Source organism: Trachurus trachurus, assembly GCF_905171665.1.
Source record: "Trachurus trachurus genome assembly, chromosome: 15".
Lineage (NCBI taxonomy): Eukaryota > Metazoa > Chordata > Actinopteri > Carangiformes > Carangidae > Trachurus > Trachurus trachurus.
Genome location: NC_139906.1, coordinates 962,336 through 982,345, shown reverse-complemented (window position 1 = coordinate 982,345; position 20,010 = coordinate 962,336). Strand labels below are relative to the sequence as shown.

At 44.8% G+C, this 20,010-nt stretch overlaps 1 protein-coding gene across 1 annotated transcript in view; it reads right to left on the bottom strand.

The window, feature by feature from the left end:
• Positions 1-20,010, bottom strand: part of LOC310997910 (PH and SEC7 domain-containing protein 1-like) — a 49,587-nt gene that overhangs the window by 16,399 nt on the left and 13,178 nt on the right. Inside the window, exons 6-8 of the mRNA XM_083987750.1 lie at positions 16,546-16,805; positions 1,430-1,609; positions 395-475 (exon numbers count right to left, since the gene is read on the bottom strand). Coding sequence (XP_083843876.1) covers positions 395-475; positions 1,430-1,609; positions 16,546-16,805 — 521 coding nt within the window. The remainder of the gene's footprint in view (positions 1-394; positions 476-1,429; positions 1,610-16,545; positions 16,806-20,010) is intronic.

The following is a 20,010-nucleotide window of genomic DNA, read 5'->3' as shown; positions in this document are numbered from 1 at the left end:
AGGAGGAGGAGGAGGAGGAGGAGGAGGAGGAGGAGGAGGAGGAGGAAGAGGAGGAGGAGGAAGAAGAGGAAGATGAAGAGGAGGAGGAGGAAGAGGAAGAGGAAGAGGAGGATGAAGAGGAGGAAGAGGAGGATGAAGAGGAGGAGGAGGAAGAGGAAGAGGAAGATGAAGAGGAGGAGGAGGAAGAGGAAGAGGAGGAAGAGGAGGTGGAGGAGGATGAAGAGGAGCAGGATGAAGAAGAAGAGGAGGATGAAGAGGATGAAGAGGAGGAGGAGGGAGAGGAAGAGGATGAAGAGGAAGAGGAGGATGAAAAGGAGGAGGATGAAGAGGAGGAAGAGCAGGAGGAAGAGGAAGAAGAGGATGAGGATGAAGAGGATGAAGAGCAGCAGCTGACCTCAGCGCCTGGTCGATGCTCAGTCCTGTGAAGTTAAAGTGACTCAGATATTCCTCGGCGACCATCTGGCTGAACTCGTTGCTACGGAGACAGAGACAGGAAGTGTTAAGGAGGACGTAGGGAGGGAGAAGGGGGCGTGGCCAACGGGTCTGTGATGTCACAACGTGTCATGGCGGCGGCGGCTACAATCAAGGACATAACAAATAAGAAAGCCGCCAAAACGTAGCGACTCTATTATGGAGAAATGTTCTGTAAGTGACTTGTAAAGGCTTTCAGGGCGCCGCCATTTTTGATTTTTGGAGCCAGAAGAAACAAAAAACAAAAAAAAGGCTCACTTTTTTTTGTTTTAAAGTATAAAAATAAACAACACTGGCATTTTTCATAGTGCATATACCATAAGTGTGAAGGGAATGCCAGATGAACATCATTCAACATTAGTGCAAGTTAACTCACAATAGGAACATACACATTAGTGCTTCAATAGAATACATTTAGAGCAGTTGAAATAAAAGTAAAATTTAAATAAACATCTCAAAATAAATAGTCAAAAATAAATTAAATATAAAATAGAATAAACACTGATTTCATAAGGGAGATTCTAATCAATTTTAGTTATTCATTTCAGTGGGAAAACTCTTTAAATTATCATATAGTTTCTGTGCCTTTATTTCTGTTATAAGTTTTAGTGATTTCATGTACAATTTCAATTCATTCATGAAGACAATAAAAGTCTCACTTCTTTTTTTTTCTTCTTTTTTTTCAATCAAACTTTATTAACATAAACAAACATGACATAGAAGCGGAAACAACAGTGAAGTTTTTTTTTTTTTCTCTTCTATTCTATTTGATATGAGTTTGTTTTGTTTTTTACTCACTTATCTTAACTTTTGTTTATTTAATGTTGTTCTTAATTCTTATCTCTGAAACATGATGTCTGCTCTGCTCTTGTTACATTTTGGACAGATATAATATTTGCCTGACTAGTTTGTAAATGCATTTGTTTAAAATAATAAAAAATAAAAAAAAAAGTCTCACTTCTTGCCCAGGTGTCGCGCCACGTCCGACTTCCTGAAGCCGTCGAGGCTGTAGAGGCGTTTGGCCAATCGGCTGGCAGCCTGCAGGTCGGCCTTCGTCCCATTGGCCAGCGCCTCCTCGCTGCCGCCGAGCGCCAGGCGCTCCGCCACGTCGGCCTGGGGGCGGCTGCCCGCGCGCTCCCTAGCAACACACACACACCATCACACACACACACACACACACACACACACACACACACACACACACACACACACACACACACACACACACACACACACACACACACACACACACACACAGACAGAGAGAGAGAGAGGTCAGAGCTTTCACTTCCTGTTCTGTCTCATAGTTCCCGTTCACGGTTCCTCCTGCTCACTCGCGTCTCCATGGCGACCACCAACACAGCCACACCCCCCTTATTATTATTATTTGAGAAAACAGCATCAAGAGTTTATAGAAACATTATAAAAAACAAAGCGACAGACATTCAGGACATGATGAAGGTCTAAACTGAACAAAGATGATATAAAGACAATTAAATCAACTAGAGAATACATTTCCTGAAGGAAGTCCGGGTGAAAGCTGGAAGCTGGAAGCTGAATGAGCTGAATAAATTGTTGAAACTATGCTGAATTAAGTTGAGAAACTGCTGAAGAAATCTTGAAGAGATGAAATAATATATGAAGAATATGAAATGGTTTGAAATTACTTGAATTGTTGAAGATCAGTATGAAGAAATTGTCTACTCAGATTTACTTAAAACTGACAGTTTGAAAACATTTTTGAACCATTAATAATGTAGATTAAACAATATCTGAATAGTAAAAGTAGAAGATGAAAGGTGGAGGATGTATGAAATGGGTGGTAATTACTTGAATTAGTGAAGAATAGTATGAATGAATTGAAAGGTTAAAGTCTACTCAGATTTATTTAAAACTGTTTGAAATCATTTTTTGAACCATTTCTAAACAAGATGAAACAACATCTTAAGTGTAAAAGTAGAATAATATAGAAGTAGTTACAATCCGTTAAAGGGCAGAATAACTAAAAATAACCACAACATATCTGAATGACATTAAAATTAGAAAAAGAGAAAGAGATAAATAATAAGGTAATTTAAAATGACAGACAACTTCACTTTTTTTTGTAATTTGAGTAAAACTGAAGCATTTCTTGTGTCAGAGACTCAAAACTCATTTTCAGTTCAGTTCAAACTACCAGAGATGAGGAGGCTGGAGGATCCATCCAATAATATAATATACCTACTAACCTTATTATTGAGATAAAAATAGACCAAGATAATGATTTTCTCATCAAAGTAATGATGAGTTTAATTTTCTTCACTTTTTTTCCCTCAACATCAGCAGTAACTCACTGACTCACTGTTTGTTTCCACGGTAACGGCGTAGCTACACAGGAAGTGCTAACAGCTGACACGAGCTGTGACACCGGTGCAGCTCACAACTTGTCCACCAGAGCGTTGTGGAGTTGTTGGATTGTGTATTTGATGAGTTTGATGGAGGGAAACCAAGAAATCCCATAATGAGCCTCCGTAGCGTAGCTCTGAGCAGCTCACGGCTCTGCTCCGCCGTTCTAAAAACAACATGCACCGATAATTAAAGGGACAACGAGGAGTTTCTATTTGGTTATAAAAAAGTCTGATATTAATGTGGATGAATCTCCGTTACCACTTGTTAATGGTCCATTTTAGATAAATCTATGGTTTTGTCTCTATGGTTATTTTGTTATTATTAGTGGTGGTTGAAATGCTGGGCGAGCCGACCAGCGTTTCTTTACTTTCGGTTTCGTGGCGAGTCATGAGAATAACGCCGCCGAATCTCCGTTTATGGTGGGAACTACGACGGTATGTGATTGTCTTCCAACCTCTGACTTTAATTCTTGATGAATGAAAACATGAGTCTGTCTTGCGCCGGTCAAAGAATTTCACGGTGCGGAGGCTCATAAATGTAGTGTGAAAACACTTCTGTTCCAGATGTTGTGATCTGTTCCAGATGTTGTGGTCTGTTCCAGATGTTGGTCTGTTCCAGATGTTCCAGATGTTGTGATCTGTCCCAGATGTTGTGATCTGTTCCAGATGTTGCAGGTTGTAAACAGTCGTGTTGCAGTCTCAGCTTCTGCCTCGTCACTGACTCAGTCTATTTATAACCCCCCCCCCCCCCCCCCTCCCCCTCAGGGATCAATACACAGCGCCGAGCGCCAGGAGGAAGATATTAAACGTAACGCACCTCTCCGTCGCTCCGTCCTCCATCGCTGCTCTGGTTCAAACACTGAGCTCAGCTCACACTGAGGAAATGAGGTCACTTCCTCTCAGCAACACACACTTCCCCTCAGAGCTCACTACACACACACACACACACACCATGACACACACCATCACACACACACACACACCATCACACACACACACCAGGTGCTGCTGCTTACAGGTGACTCATCACCAGGTAACGTCTCAGTCTCAACACTCTGTCAGGTTTCTGTAGTTTACTCTTTCTTTACAGCTGCTGTTTGTTGTCCTTTGGATTAATCAATCAATCAATCAATCAATGATCAGAAGCGTTCATACTACTGTGCATAGTAGCGGTAGAACCAAACATCCTCTTTATTCTATCATGATGTCCAGGGGACTTCATGCAATCCAAAAATTGGGGGGGGCACACGAGTGAATGTGAATGTGCTATTGCGTGCGCAAAACTTCTTTGTGGATGCCGAAAAGTTGGTAAACTGAATTTCAGAAACGTTATGCAACAATGTCGAACAAAAAGGTGGATGCACTTCAAAAAACGTATTTCACCGCTCCCTGTATTGATTTTTCGCCGCTTCTTTGTAAAAAAAAATGCACATGGCCAGGCGGAAGGCTACAGCAAGACAGCAGAAAGTGACTGGACTTGCATAGTTCCTCTTTGATTAAACATTTGAAATCCCTAGTTTAATGTTACACTGCTCTCACATTTCCATCGAAGCTAGGCTACAGCTTAGCCGGTTTCCTAAAGTGGCCGTGGTCACCGGTCTCCTAAAGTGGGCATGGTCACGGGATCTCCTAAAGTGGGCGTGGCCACCGGTTTCCTAAAGTGGGCGTGGTCACCGGTCTCCTAAAGTGGGCGTGGTCACGGGATCTCCTAAAGTGGGCGTGGCCACCAGTTTCCTAAAGTGGCCGTGGTCACCGGTCTCCTAAAGTGGGCGTGGTCACCAGTCTCCTAAAGTGGGCGTGGCCACATGTCTCCTAAAGTGGGCGTGGTCACCGGTCTCCTAAAGTGGGCGTGGTCACGGGATCTCCTAACGTGGGCGTGGCCACCGGTTTCCTAAAGTGGGCGTGGTCACCGGTCTCCTAAATTGGGCGTGGTCACCAGTCTCCTAAAGTGGGCGTGGCCACCTGCCTCCTGTTGTGATCGTGTGTGTGTGTTTATAAAAGTTGTCGTTAGAGGAGAGTGAGATGTTTATATTTTCTTATGATAACATTAAATATTCACACAGCTAACAGTCGTATTTGCGGGCGTTCATTAACGTTAGTTGACGTTACCATGGAGATCTGAGCTGCTGTGTGCAGTAGCCCACTGCTGAGGCTGTAGTAGTCATAGATATATATAAGAACAATGACTCACCCGCCGCTGCTGCCCAATGACAAAGCGTAGCCAGAACGGCGGCCATCTTGGTAAGGTCAACTCTCTCCCTCAGAGCATTAAGCCTCTGCTGCATGTTCTGCTATAACGACCATAACTTGCTCAGTTTTTGTCCAATTTCAAAACGGTTTGATTTTTTATGAACGTTTATGCAGTTATGATGCAGCATACTTAGAATCACGGATCATTTTAATCATGTATTTTCTTTTGTAAAAGTAACATTATAGTGACATAGGATCACCTATCTACTGCACTGTAACTGCAGCCAGAGTCAGAGCAAGTTGCCCGTTCAAATATGGCCGACTGTGAGCTACGCCTGCGTGTAGTCAGATCCTCCCCCTTGGTAGTACTTCCTGGTGGCGGACGTCCACTTCCTGTCCACTTCCTGTCCGTCTCATTCATCAGGACTGAAATAACTCAGATCAACAGGACGTCAGGAAGTCTTTGTTTGTTTTTACCCAGCAGCCACTGGGGCAGCTCCACCTCTGACCTCTGACCTGGAGGGTCAGACCAGAACCTGAACCTTCACTGATGATCATCAACTCTGATGAACTTGTTTCATTTTAAACAACTTGAACTCTTCAGTGTTTCCTCATCCTCATCAAACAACAACATGAACCTGGTTCTGATCGTCCAATCAGAGCGCTCTGTCTGTCACCACAGTGTCGGTCCTGCAGTTCCTCTCCCGACCACTAGAGTGAGTCTCCATCACCGAGTCAGTCCCAGTTAAAACTCTAACACTGCAGTTTTCACTCTGTTTGATTCTTTATGGAGGAAGTTTCGTACTTTTTCATTTTTATGTAAAATCTGATGTTTCATCATCATCATCTGAACTCCAGAATCTCTTTCATTGTGACAGACGGAGAGAAAAACACTGTGGACACCTGGCTGAACCACCCCCGTCTCTGAGTCCAGATGGTTCGACCCAACAGAGGGAGAGAGGGAGAGAGAGATGAAAACACTGAGTCACTGACCAGAGAGAGAGAGAGAGAGAAAACAGAACGGGAGGAAAACGAATCTGAGATTAAAGGAGTGAAAATAGGAGGTTGTTATTTTCCACCAGGGTGTGTCAGCTTCATTCATCCAGACTGAACCACAACACACACACACACACACACACACACACACACACACACACACACACACACACACACACACACACACACACACACACACACACACACACACACACACACACACACACAGGTCCGTCTCTAAACACCGTCCCTCCTCTGTCAGAGAGTCTCAGCTCATTGGTTCCTACTCAAACACCATAACCAGAGACTATTGAAACACAACGACTCGACTCACACCTCAGAGCAGAACCAACATGTTTCCTTTGGATCTGAGTTAGTAAATGGTAAATGGACTTGCACTTATAAAGCGCTTTTCTAGTCTCTTGGACCACTCAAAGCGCTTTACAATGTAATGGTCACATTCACCCTTTCACACACATTCATACACAGCACTGGGCATAGTGCAGGAAACTAAGCATTCACACACATTCATACCCCGATGGACACATCGGAGGGCAAGTGTGGGTTCAGTGTCTTGCCCAAGGACACTTCGACATGTTGACTGGAGGAGCCTGGAATCGAACCACCGACCTTCCGGTTAGTGGACGACCCGCTCTACCTCCTGAGACACAGCCGCGACAGTTCATTGTCCATCATGTCCATCATGTCCATCATGTTCTCAGAGTGGACACAGAGCAGAGTTTAGAGGAGGAAACAGGATTTCTGTTGGTCTCAGTACTACAGTGGCTCAGAGGGCTCAACCCACTGCAGCTGAAGATACAGAAAACAACTTCATCAGTTTGACAAAACCTGGGGACACAATAAAGCGAGGGACCGGTCACAATAAAGTAAAAGTGAGGGACCAGTCTGGGGACACAATAAAACAAGGGGCCGGTCACAATAAAGTGACCGGTCCCTTGTTTTATGCGACTTCAGAAGTTGTGCTGCTTCCTGTTAGTTAGTTTGGTTTATTACAACGTCAGTATCACATGATTCACATGGTATTGATCACATTGATCACATTGATCATTAGCCTTCAGCCTTTGGTCCGTCACCTTATCGTGTCCTCCAGAAACACACTTCCTGTTGTGTTGTGAGATTAGGTGCGTTGGAGATGAACTGCGCCTCGTCTGGACGGTCGGCGAGAGCAGGCGGCAGCAGCAGCAGCGGTGACAGAAAGCTGCAGTTTGTATTGAGTATGTGTTTTCTGTATGTATTTTTTGTTTTATGTATTAATGTGTTGTGTGTTAATGGTTTGCATTTGTCATTTATTATGATGAAAAGACCCCAGGAAGAATAGCTGCTGCGTGGCAAAAGCTAATGGGGATCTAAATAAACTAAACTAAGTCGGACAGTTTCCAGCCGCCATCAATACAAACAGGAAGTCACCAAAGTATGTATTTCTTATGCTGTACTGCAATTGTCCAATAAATAACCAATATATTTCTCAGGACAGAAGTTTGACTCAGTGTGAATATTTTTTTAGCAGTAGAACATGAGATTCATATAATCTATCATTATACAACAACACGTGTTGTGAATTTGCAGTCCTAACTAAGAGCCAATCAGATCATGATCCGGTGCGTTTCCCATCATGCCCTGGGGCTGCAGGCGGTTGCAGTCGGTGGAGAGCAACTGCGGCGCCTGGCTCTAAAAGCTGCGGCCACCTTGATCTCTGAGGTTATCGTTGCAGGCGCGTGCATGACGTCAGAGCAAGTCGGGATCAAGTCGGACACAGATCTAACCAGCTGCACTGTGCGCTGGTCACCGGCGATCGATGTTGCGCACGCCTGGCTCATCTCCAACGCACCTAAAGATCATTAGCCTTCAGCCTTTGGTCCGTCACCTTATCGTGTCCTCCAGAAACAACACTTCCTGTTGTGTTGTGAGGTTCTGTCAAACTGATGAAGGAGCTGCAGAGAGCTGAGCCTTCAGGGCCACCGTAGATTATTACAGCACAGCAACACCATGTCAGGGTAACCACGGTGACACGTTGGTCTCTGATCTATAATAGATGCTCAGTAGAAACCTCCTCCTCCTCCTCCTCCTCCTCCTCCTCCTCCTCCTCCTCCTCCTCCTCCTCCTCCTCCTCCTCCTCCTAAAAGGGTTTTCCATGGAGTTTTTCCTCAGTGGATGTGAGGGTCTAAGGACAGATTATGTTGTTATGATGCCATGTGAAGCCCTTTGAGACAAACTGCTGGTAACAACGGGCTATACTAATAAAATTGCATTGCCTCTTCCTCCTCCTCCTCCTCTGCAGCTCGTTGCAGCAGCTTCCTCACACATTCTGTTTGAAGTGAAGCAGAGCGAAGCCTCAGAGCCTCAGAGCCCCATCCAGCTGCTGCTGCTGCTGCTGCTGCTGCTGCTGCTGCTGCTGCTGCTGCTGCTGCACCAGAACCAGAACTACTGCAGGTCCCGGTCCTGCTCGGTGAAGCTGCAGGTCTGAACCGGACCACATCTGATCCTCCAGAGATCTGATCAACTCAATAACAGGAACTGAAATGTCAGTTCTGATCATTGATCCTTCAGCAGTACGGTGAGTTATAACAACCGACTTTCACTGGTTTTCTCAATCGACATAACGAGGGGGCACAATGATCAATGATCAATAATCGATCGTCATCGTTAACATAGATAGATAGATAGATAGATAGATAGATAGATAGATAGATAGATAGATAGATAGATAGATAGATAGATAGATAGATAGATAGATAGATAGATAGATAGATAGATAGATAGATAGATAGATAGATAGATAGATGACAGGTGCCATGGAACTGAACTGAACGTCCAGCGACACAGGAGGAAGAAACTAAACCGATCAATGGAACTGAGTGAGAAGTTTGGTTTTGGTTCCACGTCCATGAAGGTTTCACAGCGTGTGAAACAACTCGCAGACGCAGCAGAGCATCATGGGAAATCAGACAGATGACCTCAGACCAACAACACACACACCAACACACACAGACCAACACACACGCACACTCCTCCAGCTCATAAGTTGTAAAGAAAAATTAAAAACTTCTGACGACCTCCTGAGGACTCTTATTTTGGCGGGAACAGAGTCCGAAGACCTGCAGACTTCCTGCACTGCAAAAACTCAACATCTTTCCAAGAATATTTGTCTTATTTCTTGTCAAAATGTCTCATTTCTAGTCAAAACTAATCTCTTTCCACTTAAAATAAGACTCATCACCTAAAAATTAACTTGTTTTTAGATCATTTTCACTTGTTTCAAACACATTTTCACTTGAAATAAGTAGAAAAATCTGCCAGTGAAAGAAAGTTTTTTGTGCTTGTAATAAGAAAGAAAAACTTGCTCCACTATCAGATTTTTCTACTTATTTCAAGTGAAAATCTGCTTGATAGAAGTAAAAAGTGTCTAAAAACAAGCTGCTTTTAATGTGATGAGTCTTATTTTACGTAGAATGAGATTTATTTTGACTAGAAATAAGACAAATATTCTTGGTGAGATATTTGATTCTCCCATCTCACCTGTAGACGGCGGGGTAGGGCGGAGCGTACAGGTACCTGTCCTCCAGAGCCCCGCCCCCCCAGCACAGCAGGTAGCTCGCCATGACGACGAGGCCCCGCCCACTTTTCCCCCTCGCTGACGTCAGCGGTCGACGACGGTCGCTGGCGGCGAGTTCAAAAACGACGACGTCCACATGGAAGGAAGAGGAGGCGTCACCGAGGTAACCGGAACAACGACATCATCATCATCATCGTCGTCATGGAAACGTTAATCTGATGACATCACAGCGACACGCCTGATGACGTCATGTTGTTGCAGCTGCAGCTCCGAGCGTTTCCTCCTCGTCTCTTCTCCGTCCGTCTGACTTTTCCTCTTCAGCGCTTCACTGCTGTGTCAACTCCTTCCTCCTCCTCCTTCTTCTCCTCCTTCCTCCTCCTTCCTCCTCCTCCTTCTCCTCCTTCTCCTCCTCCTCCTCTTCTTCTTTCTCCCACTCTTTAAAAACTTCTCTCTCTACAACTTTCACCACACAAACTTTCTCTCCTTCTCTCCTTCTCTCCTCGGTCAGAGCTTCTTCTCCTCCCTCCCCCTGTCGTCCATCAGCCCGGTTATTTTTCCTCCACTGAGGAGGGGGAAGGAGCTTTGTGTTTCCTCCCTGTTTGACCCGGGAGGCCCCTCCTCCTCCTCTCCTCTCCTCCTCCTTCTCCTCCTCCTCCTCCCCCCTCTGTCCTCTCCTTCCCCTCTTCTCTTCCTCTCTTTGTCTCCTCTCACCTTCCTCTCACTCCACTGACTTGCCTTCCTTCAGTTTCTCCTCGGCTCTAACAGCATCTGGCTGCAGCTGCAAAGAGGGAAAAAACTAAAACATATAAATACTAGACTCCCTCTCCCTCTGTCCCAGTGGGGGGGGGGGTTCAGTTATGTTGGGGGGAGGAGGGGGGGAGGAGGAGGGGGATCACGGCCTACAGTCTCGGTCTCCTGGATGCGTGTTTTAATTCCTAAACCAGCGGCCGACTGAGTGAAACCAGGTCACAGGTCGGAGGTCACGACTCCCAGACAACAGATGGAAAAGATCCACATGAATGATGAAGGGAGGAGGAGGAGGAGGAGGAGGAGGAGGAGGAGGAGGAGGAGAGAAGAGGAGGAGGAGGTTTGTGTCTGAGCTCAGGGAGTGTCTCTAGTTTTCTGACAGGAGGAGTGGGAGGTCGTTCTTTTCTTTACATCCCGTCTCTGAGACGCTGGCTGAATGAATCCATCTGGAATTTCCCTCAATAGGCTGATAAACTCTGTGTGTGTGTGTGTGTGTGTGTGTGTGTGTGTGTGTGTGTGTGTGTGTGTGTGTGTGTGTGTGTGTGTGTGTGTGTGTGTGTGTGTGTGTGTGTGTGTGTGTGTGAAGAAGCAGCAGCCTCAGTCTCAGTCTCTCTGGGTGTGATCCTGTTTTTCATTTCCAAGTCTGTGGAAAAACTGTCGCCGCCACAGCTCGAGATGTTTTCAACTGGAAACAATAAAGTTGTGTTTGAATTTGAATTCTGCGTCCGCCACACCCAGGAGGAAGCTGAGAGACGCCGTCTGGAGACAAAACATCTGTCTGACCCTAAACTACTAGCAGCCATTTACCAACACAACCAACAAACATTACATGTATTTTATTGTTAGCATGTTAGCATGTTAGCCATAAAACAACCAGACGACGTCGGAGCATCACAGCGTTTCAGAGTCAGAAAGTGCAACGATCCCAAATAAATAGTGAATCCAAATATGTAAAAAAAAGCCGACATAATAGATCTAAATATAAATCCTGAGGAGAAACAAAGTGCGTTGACAGCACATTGTGGATAAACACGACAACGGCTGCAGCTCTGGAGATAAAACGGCTGCTAATGCTAATGCTAATGCTAATCACAGAGAACCAGATCTTCTCCTTTTAAAACAAACTCAACTTCCTGCTCCTGGTAACTTCACAATAAAGTTCAATCTTCACGACTCCGACTCGACGTTTCCTGCAGACTAAACCTTTATATTAAGTGGACTTTTAATTTGAAAAAGAAAAAGATTTAGCTCTTTGTGACTCTGTAGCTAAAGAGCGTTGAGTCTTTAGCAGCAGTTTAGTTTCACCAGGATCTTCACTGTCTTCACAATGCACTGATTGACTGTCCGACACACACATGCACCTGCACTTTTTTAACTAACTGCAACCGGCTCACTTTATTTTTTAATGTAATTTTTAATTAATTTTATATTTTTGCTGTCTTTTTAGAATTATAGAATCATTGTCTTGTTTTAAACATGTCTCAAATTTTTTATCCTTACATACAACATAACAGGGAGAACGGCTTCTCGCTCCCATGTTAAACAAATGGTTTCTCATTAAAGTGACAAAAAAAACTGAGTTGAATTGAATTGTTTTGTTGACTTTAGCCTACAAGACATAAGAGAGCGGTAGCTAGTAGAAGAAAATACAAAAAACTACACATCTGCTAACGCTAACATTAGCTACGCAGCAACAGCAAAAACACTTCCTGATGCTTTTTTCAAATTAAAAGCCTAATTATAAAGGTGAGGCTGGAGAAATCATTGGGTCTGATTGGTGGAAGGTTTGACACTGGTCAGCTGATGAATTACTGATGTGAACGTGATGTTACCATGACGACAGGACCTGCAGACGTCTGAGGATTTAAAAACTATGAGATCTTCATCTGAACATGTGAAAGGAGCCGGAGAACAAACAGCTGTTCTGATCAGATTAGGGATGTCACAATTACTTTCTACTTTTTCACAATTAATCGCGGTATTAAAACACCACAATTAATTAATCGTAAAGATTCTTAAATACCGTCACTTTCCAAAAAAGATTATGTTGTAAACACAGAGGCAGATGTGCACAAAAGTGATGGTAAATGTAAGAAATACTATTGGTAGGAATTTAAATGTTAGCGTCTCATTTGTGATAAAAAACAAAAAAAACAAGCAAACAATTAAAATAAACTTAAACATTTGGTATAGATGACTAATAATGATTTGAACATTTAAAACACTGTCAACACCCCTGGAGGATTAATAATTGGTTATATATTACTGTAATAGTAGATAGTTAAAATGTTTAGTGTAAATAGTTAGTAGGCTAATGTAATCATATTTTGACTGTATTTGATCTTACACATTCATATGTTGTGAAATTAATTAATGCATAATAATCGTGATAATCGTAACACCGTGATTATTTCTCTGACAATAATCGTACAAAGAAAATCTATAATCGTGACATCCCTAGATCAGATTCTGGATCAGACTTTAGATCTGGACCAGATTCTGGATCGGACAGCTGACTGAACTCTCTCTTTATAAAACCTCTGAGCCTCTGTTTCTGATTCTGTGCAGCTCCAAACAAAGGTTTCCTGAATAATAAGATGCTGAGTCATGTTTAAATACAGAGTGTGTAATAGCAGAGCAGCCGAGCCGAGTCGGGCCGAACCAAACCCCCCATCATCATCATCACAGACCGGCTCAGGGCTAAAAGCAGACCTGGTCCCGGCCTCTCAGACCGGGACTCGTGACATGTGACCGCTGTGGTTCGTTCAAAGTCAAAGTGACCGACCGTGCTGAGTGGGCGGAGACCAGCGAGGACGTGGAACCAAAACCAAACACTGATCCCAGACCAGATCCAGAGACCACAGAGACTCCAGACCTGGACCTGGACCTGGTCTGAGTCTCATCTGGACCAGCAGAGACCCTGCATCTATTAACAGTGTCATCTATGACTCTGCTTTTACATTCAATAAACAAATCAACTTGGCAGCTCAAGCTTCTCCCACCAAAAATCATCACTCCTGTCCATCACAGACTGAGAAACATAAAGGAATAGTTCACTAGTGCCTCCCCCTCATGCTGATTAATACTCTGGAGTAGTTTTTTATTCCTCAAAGTGCATCTGGGAGGCCGGTTCCTAGTCCAACCAAAACTTTATATGAGATGTAATAGGGCCAGACACAAAAACGTCCATAAAACTACACAACAACCATTATTCCTCCACACTGCTCGTCCACTGCAATCCATTTACGTCGCGAAAAATTCGTAAACCGTTGAGAAAAGTAATAGCACACCGATCAAACCGCACATTTTGATATATAATTTGTCCTGCAACTCGAATCGAAAATCGTCCGGAAGTAGGAAAAATAATATTATGTAGGAAAAAGTCCACACAATAACAGTAGTGCCCGGTGCGACGGCCCGTGGCCCTAATAATAATAATAATCCTCTTTACTTTATTTTACCCACTGTTTTTAAATGTTCTTTCTCTCGGTCTTTTTTAAATGTGCTCTATGAATAAAGCTGACTTGACTTGACTTGAACTGCAGCTGCTTCCTCCTGCTGAAGCTCATCTGTCTGTTTGACCTGACGACACCTGAAGGCAGCACGCCGAGCCTCGCCGTGAGCTTCACCGTGAGCTTCACCGACGACCACCAGAAGGGTTGGGTACTGATTCTGGTTCTGGTTCTGGTTCTGGTTCTGGTTCTGGTTCTGGTTCTGCTGTGTCTTCTTCTCCTCTGGCTCTAATGTCAGTGCAGCTCTGAACCAGAAGAAGTCACGTCTACATGAACATTATGGTCTGTAATTACTGACGGGCTGCTTTGTAATTAGTCAGAGAACTGGAGAGTGAACGGAGGACACACACCGAACTACAGCACGCACACACACACGCACATGTTTACATTAAATCATCATAGCTACAGTGTCAAGCAACACAACGACTCATCATCATCATCATCATCATCATCATCATGACATCGTCTGACACCAGAGCTGTGAGTGTCTGGTCAGTTGTCAATCACAACTGTATAGATTATATATATATTTTTTTTTTACAATTTAAAGAATCATGTCCAACCCTGTAACTATGTAAATGTACCTTTCCTGTCATCTACTGGTCCTCTGTCTTTATGGACTCTTTATGTTAATAGTTGTATTGTTTTGGGGACTACGGATGTAATTTAGCACCAGTGCTAAATCCGGTGTATTTACTGTGGGTACTCTAATACTCACTGTCCATTAATATGCAGCATTGTCCCGACTAAATAAACTAATACAGTAAAGTAAAAGTTCAGCCGGATCTGAGCTGTAAGCAAAGAGCAAAGGAGGAAAAAAAGTAATAAACACACATGATATAGCGCTAACGAGCTACTAACTCTCTCACTCTGACAGCACTAGTAGCGTGGACACTACTAGGAGCGGACGCCGAAGCCGTTAGCGGCTCGTTAGCTCGTTAGCGCCGGATTTCCATTCAGGCTGCTAGCAGCCGTTAGCCGCAGCAGAGCAGCTAGAGTGCCTAGCAACCGTTAGCCGTTAGCCGCAGCAGAGCAGCTAGACTGCCTAGCAACCGTTAGCGGCAGGCAGCAGCCGGTGCTGATTGGTCGGGGAGCTGGTGACCGGTGACGAAAGCTGCCTCCAAAACGTCATCTGCCTCCATCTCAGCCAATAGAAAGATTAGATTGTAATAGCCGTGTTTCAACCCATAGAGGGAAGTCACTCTACATTTTTACTACAAAATACACCAAGTTGAAATATTTTGACTAAAATGTCAAAAGTTGGACCAGAATCAACCGACAACACTACCTTATACCCAAATGTATTTGTTTTCAGCAGAAAGAAGTGGTTTAGGGGTTTAGTTGCTCTTTAAGTTCACATCACATACAAACAACCACAGAGAAACCACCAGATAAACATCTGCAGAAGAGGAGAAGAAGGAGGAGCAGGAGGAGGAGGAGGAGAAGAGGAGGAGGAAGAAGGAGAACAAGAAGAACTCTTCAGGTTTAAACTCTGAGGTTTCAGTCTTCAACAGCTTCTTCTGCTGAAACATGAAAATGTGGAATGAGCTCCAGTTTGTCAGCAGCTTGAAAACACACACAGTCCTCCTATACAGGGTGTGTGTGTGTGTGTGTGTGTGTGTGTGTGTGTGTGTGTGTGTGTGTGTGTGTGTGTGTGTGTGTGTGTGTGTGTGTGTGTGTGTGTGTGTATGTGTGTGTTCAGCTCGGCTACACGTCAGACACACTATAATTAAACTCATGTGTCGTCTCACAGCCGTTAGGGCGTTCAGTCCAGTCAGACCCACACACACACACACACACACACACACACACACACACACACACAGTAGGCTACTGTACTAGTGAGTCTCCACCTTGTGGCCGCTCCACGTCACTGCAGCTTCTCTCACACTGATTCACCGTCGTGTTTCACATCACACATCAACACACACCACACATCCATGTTCAGGACACACACACACACACACACACCAACACCTCTGACTCACAACAACAACAGCAGCCTCCTCCTCCTTCCTGTGGTGTTGTGTCGCCCTCTGTTGGCTGAACCCTTATTAAAGGGATAGTTCAACATTTTGTCAAATTGGCCCATTGCCATAATCCCTATAGTCATAGCAGTAGGTTCGTTACCTTTAATTGTCGGTGCAAGCTGTTTTTAGAACGGCGGAGCAGAGCCGTGAGCTGCTCAGAGCTACGCTACGGAGGCTCATTATGGGATTTCTCAGTTGGTTTCCCTCATCAAACTCATCAAATACACAATCCAACAACTCCACAACGCTCTGGTGGACAAGTTGTGAGCTGCACATTCACCACACTATGAGATAATAACACAACGTTACCAGACAGAGTTGTTTTAGAGGGAAATTCATGCAAAACCTCTGATGCACGTTGCCTTGTTGGAGTCACAAAAACGACTCCCCACAACCAATGGGGGACGTCACGGATGCTACGTCCATTCTTTTTACAGTCTATGGTTTTTATCCCTTTGGTAGCAGTTGTGTTGACATATGTTTTATTGTTTTTAAAACATTCTGTATGTTGCCAATAAAGATGTCTATCTATCTATCTATCTATCTATCTATCTATCTATCTATCTATCTATCTATCTATCTATCTATCTATCTATCTATCTATCTCTATAGCCTTCTGTCTCTCTGCTGTGACTCACCGGGAGCTGCTGTGGAGCGAGGGGGCGGAGCTCGCCTTCCTGAATCCGTCTTTGACGCTGGAGCGACGCCAGGAGTCCTTCTCGGAGCGGGAGCGGAGCGGCGGCCCGGCGTCGTCCTTGGAGCCGCCCAGAAGCCCCGCCCCCGAGGCACTGAGGGTGAGTTCGGAGCGCGAGGTCTCCGAGGGGGCGGCGGGGTCGGGACGGGCCAGCGGCGCGAAGCTCAGCTCCATGATCTGCTTGGCGCTGTCGCAGATCTGACTCTGAACACAGGAGAGACGTCACCGTTAGAGATGTTCTTGGTACGATTATTGTCACAGAAATAGGGATGTCATGATTACTTGTTTTCACAATTAATCGCGGTATTAAACGCCACAATTAATTGATTGATCGTAAAGATTCCTAAATACTGTCACTTTCCGAAAAAGGTTATGTCAGAACCGTGTTGGCAGATGTGGCGCCAATGTAAAGGTAAATGCACAGATACTGGTCCAATTAACTAATTAGTACTGCTGAATTTGTCCAAACAAAATTGTAAACAGCTGCTGATCTAAGCAGATAGACACCATCCTTTCCACTGTGCGTGCAGTAACAAGGGAGATAGAGCCGTATCGCCCGTAATTAGCTTAGCTCAAACACTGGAAGTGTATAGGTAGTGTTAGCCTGCCTCCACCTAAAGTCGCTAATTAGCTTAGCTCAAACACTGGAAGTGTATGGGTAGTGTTAGCCTGCCTCCACCTAAAGTCACTAATTAGCTTAGCTCAAACACTGGAAGTGTATGGGTAGTGTTAGCCTGCCTCCACCTAAAGTCGCTAATTAGCTTAGCTCAAACGCTGAAGTGTATGGGTAGTGTTAGCCTGCCTCCACCTAAAGTCACTAATTAGCTTAGCTCAAACACTGGAAGTGTATGGGTAGTGTTAGCCTGCCTCCACCTAAAGTCGCTAATTAGCTTAGCTCAAACACTGGAAGTGTATGGGTAGTGTTAGCCTGCCTCCACCTAAAGTCGCTAATTAGCTTAGCTCAAACACTGGAAGTGTATAGGTAGTGTTAGCCTGCCTCCACCTAAAGTCGCTAATTAGCTTAGCTCAAACACTGGAAGTGTATGGGTAGTGTTAGCCTGCCTCCACCTAAAGTCGCTAATTAGCTTAGCTCAAACACTGGAAGTGTATGGGTAGTGTTAGCCTGCCTCCACCTAAAGTCGCTAATTAGCTTAGCTCAAACACTGGAAGTGTATAGGTAGTGTTAGCCTGCCTCCTACCTAAAGTCGCTAATTAGCTTAGCTCAAACACTGGAAGTGTATGGGTAGTGTTAGCCTGCCTCCTACCTAAAGTTGCTAATTAGCTTAGCTCAAACGCTGGAAGTGTATGGGTAGTGTTAGCCTGCCTCCACCTAAAGTCATCAGAGAAACTCTTCAGCCGATCTTGGTCTCAGAGCTGACAAAACTCTCCGGTAAGGCATCTTGAGCGGTCAAATGCCGCTAACGGAACCAGATCGGTCAAAACGGAGGGTTCAAGCAAAGACGGTTTATTTTGGTTCAAGCTAGCTACATCGAGGGTAGGTTAGCTTCCTACTTCAAAGTAAAAGCACAAATTCTATCGTCATGGTTTTCTGTATGTACTTTACTTAACTTTATTTGTTTATTTGACTGGGACAGCGCACATCAATGTACATATAAGAAACATGTAAATGTGCCGGATTATAGCATCGATGCTAATTTCCATCCGGAGTCCCAGGACATAAATACAATACAGTAACAGGGGGACACAGTTATATACACGACATGACGAAGTAGACAACAAGCAATGTAAAGGGCAACGGGTGTTTTATTTTGTGAAAGTAACCGGAAGTGCGTTGGTCACAACGGCTAGCTTGAGTAGCGCCGAATTCGTCTGAACAAAATTGTAAACAGCTGGTATTTAGACAAATTAACGACACACTGCTGATCTAAACGGCTACTTTCTCACCTAAACATGTTTGAAATGTGGATAAAGTGATATATTTACAGAGTTTAGAGCTAAAATGAAATCAGCTTCTGACTGCTGATTTCAGCGCGAGCAAAACCATAGAAACAGTCTTTTTTTTTTTATCTGGGTACACAAAGTATCGATTGACAGGTGCAGTTTCGATACTACTTGGTACTGGGTTGTTTCGGTCGGTACCTGAAAAGTATTGAGTACCGATACCCAGCCCTAGGCAAGACACAAAACTTTTTTTTTGGTGTATCCCTTTAATACTGCGATTAATTGTGAAAACAAGTAATGGTGACATCCCTAGAACACAGACAGCACAGTGAGACCAGACAGACTGGGCTCAGACAGGAAGCAGCTGCAGCGGTGAGGTCACAGTGATGTCATGGTGATGTCACGGTGATGTCACGGTGATGTCACGGTGATGTCAGGGTGATGTCAGGGTGATGTCACGGTGATGTCAGGGTGATGTCACAGTGATGTCACAGTGATGTCAGGGTGATGTCACAGTGATGTCAGGGTGATGTCACAGTGATGTCACAGTGATGTCACAGTGATGTCACAGTGATGTCACGGTGATGTCACGGTGATGTCAGGGTGATGTCAGGGTGATGTCACAGTGATGTCAGGGTGATGTCAGGGTGATGTCACGGTGATGTCACGGTGATGTCACGGTGATGTCACGGTGATGTCACGGTGATGTCAGGGTGATGTCACGGTGATGTCATGGTGATGTCATGGTGATGTCACGGTGATGTCAGGGTGATGTCACGGTGATGTCACAGTGATGTCACAGTGATGTCACAGTGATGTCAGGGTGATGTCAGGGTGATGTCAGGGTGATGTCACGGTGATGTCACGGTGATGTCAGGGTGATGTCACGGTGATGTCACAGTGATGTCACAGTGATGTCACAGTGATGTCACAGTGATGTCAGGGTGATGTCACGGTGATGTCACGGTGATGTCAGGGTGATGTCACGGTGATGTCAGGGTGATGTCAGGGTGATGTCAGGGTGATGTCACGGTGATGTCATGGTGATGTCAGGGTGATGTCAGGGTGATGTCAGGGTGATGTCACGGTGATGTCATGGTGATGTCACGGTGATGTCAGGGTGATGTCACGGTGATGTCACAGTGATGTCACAGTGATGTCACAGTGATGTCACAGTGATGTCATGGTGATGTCACGGTGATGTCAGGGTGATGTCACGGTGATGTCACAGTGATGTCACAGTGATGTCACAGTGATGTCAGGGTGATGTCACGGTGATGTCAGGGTGATGTCAGGGTGATGTCACGGTGATGTCAGGGTGATGTCAGGGTGATGTCACGGTGATGTCAGGGTGATGTCACGGTGATGTCAGGGTGATGTCAGGGTGATGTCACGGTGATGTCAGGGTGATGTCACGGTGATGTCACGGTGATGTCAGGGTGATGTCACGGTGATGTCAGGGTGATGTCAGGGTGATGTCAGGGTGATGTCACGGTGATGTCACGGT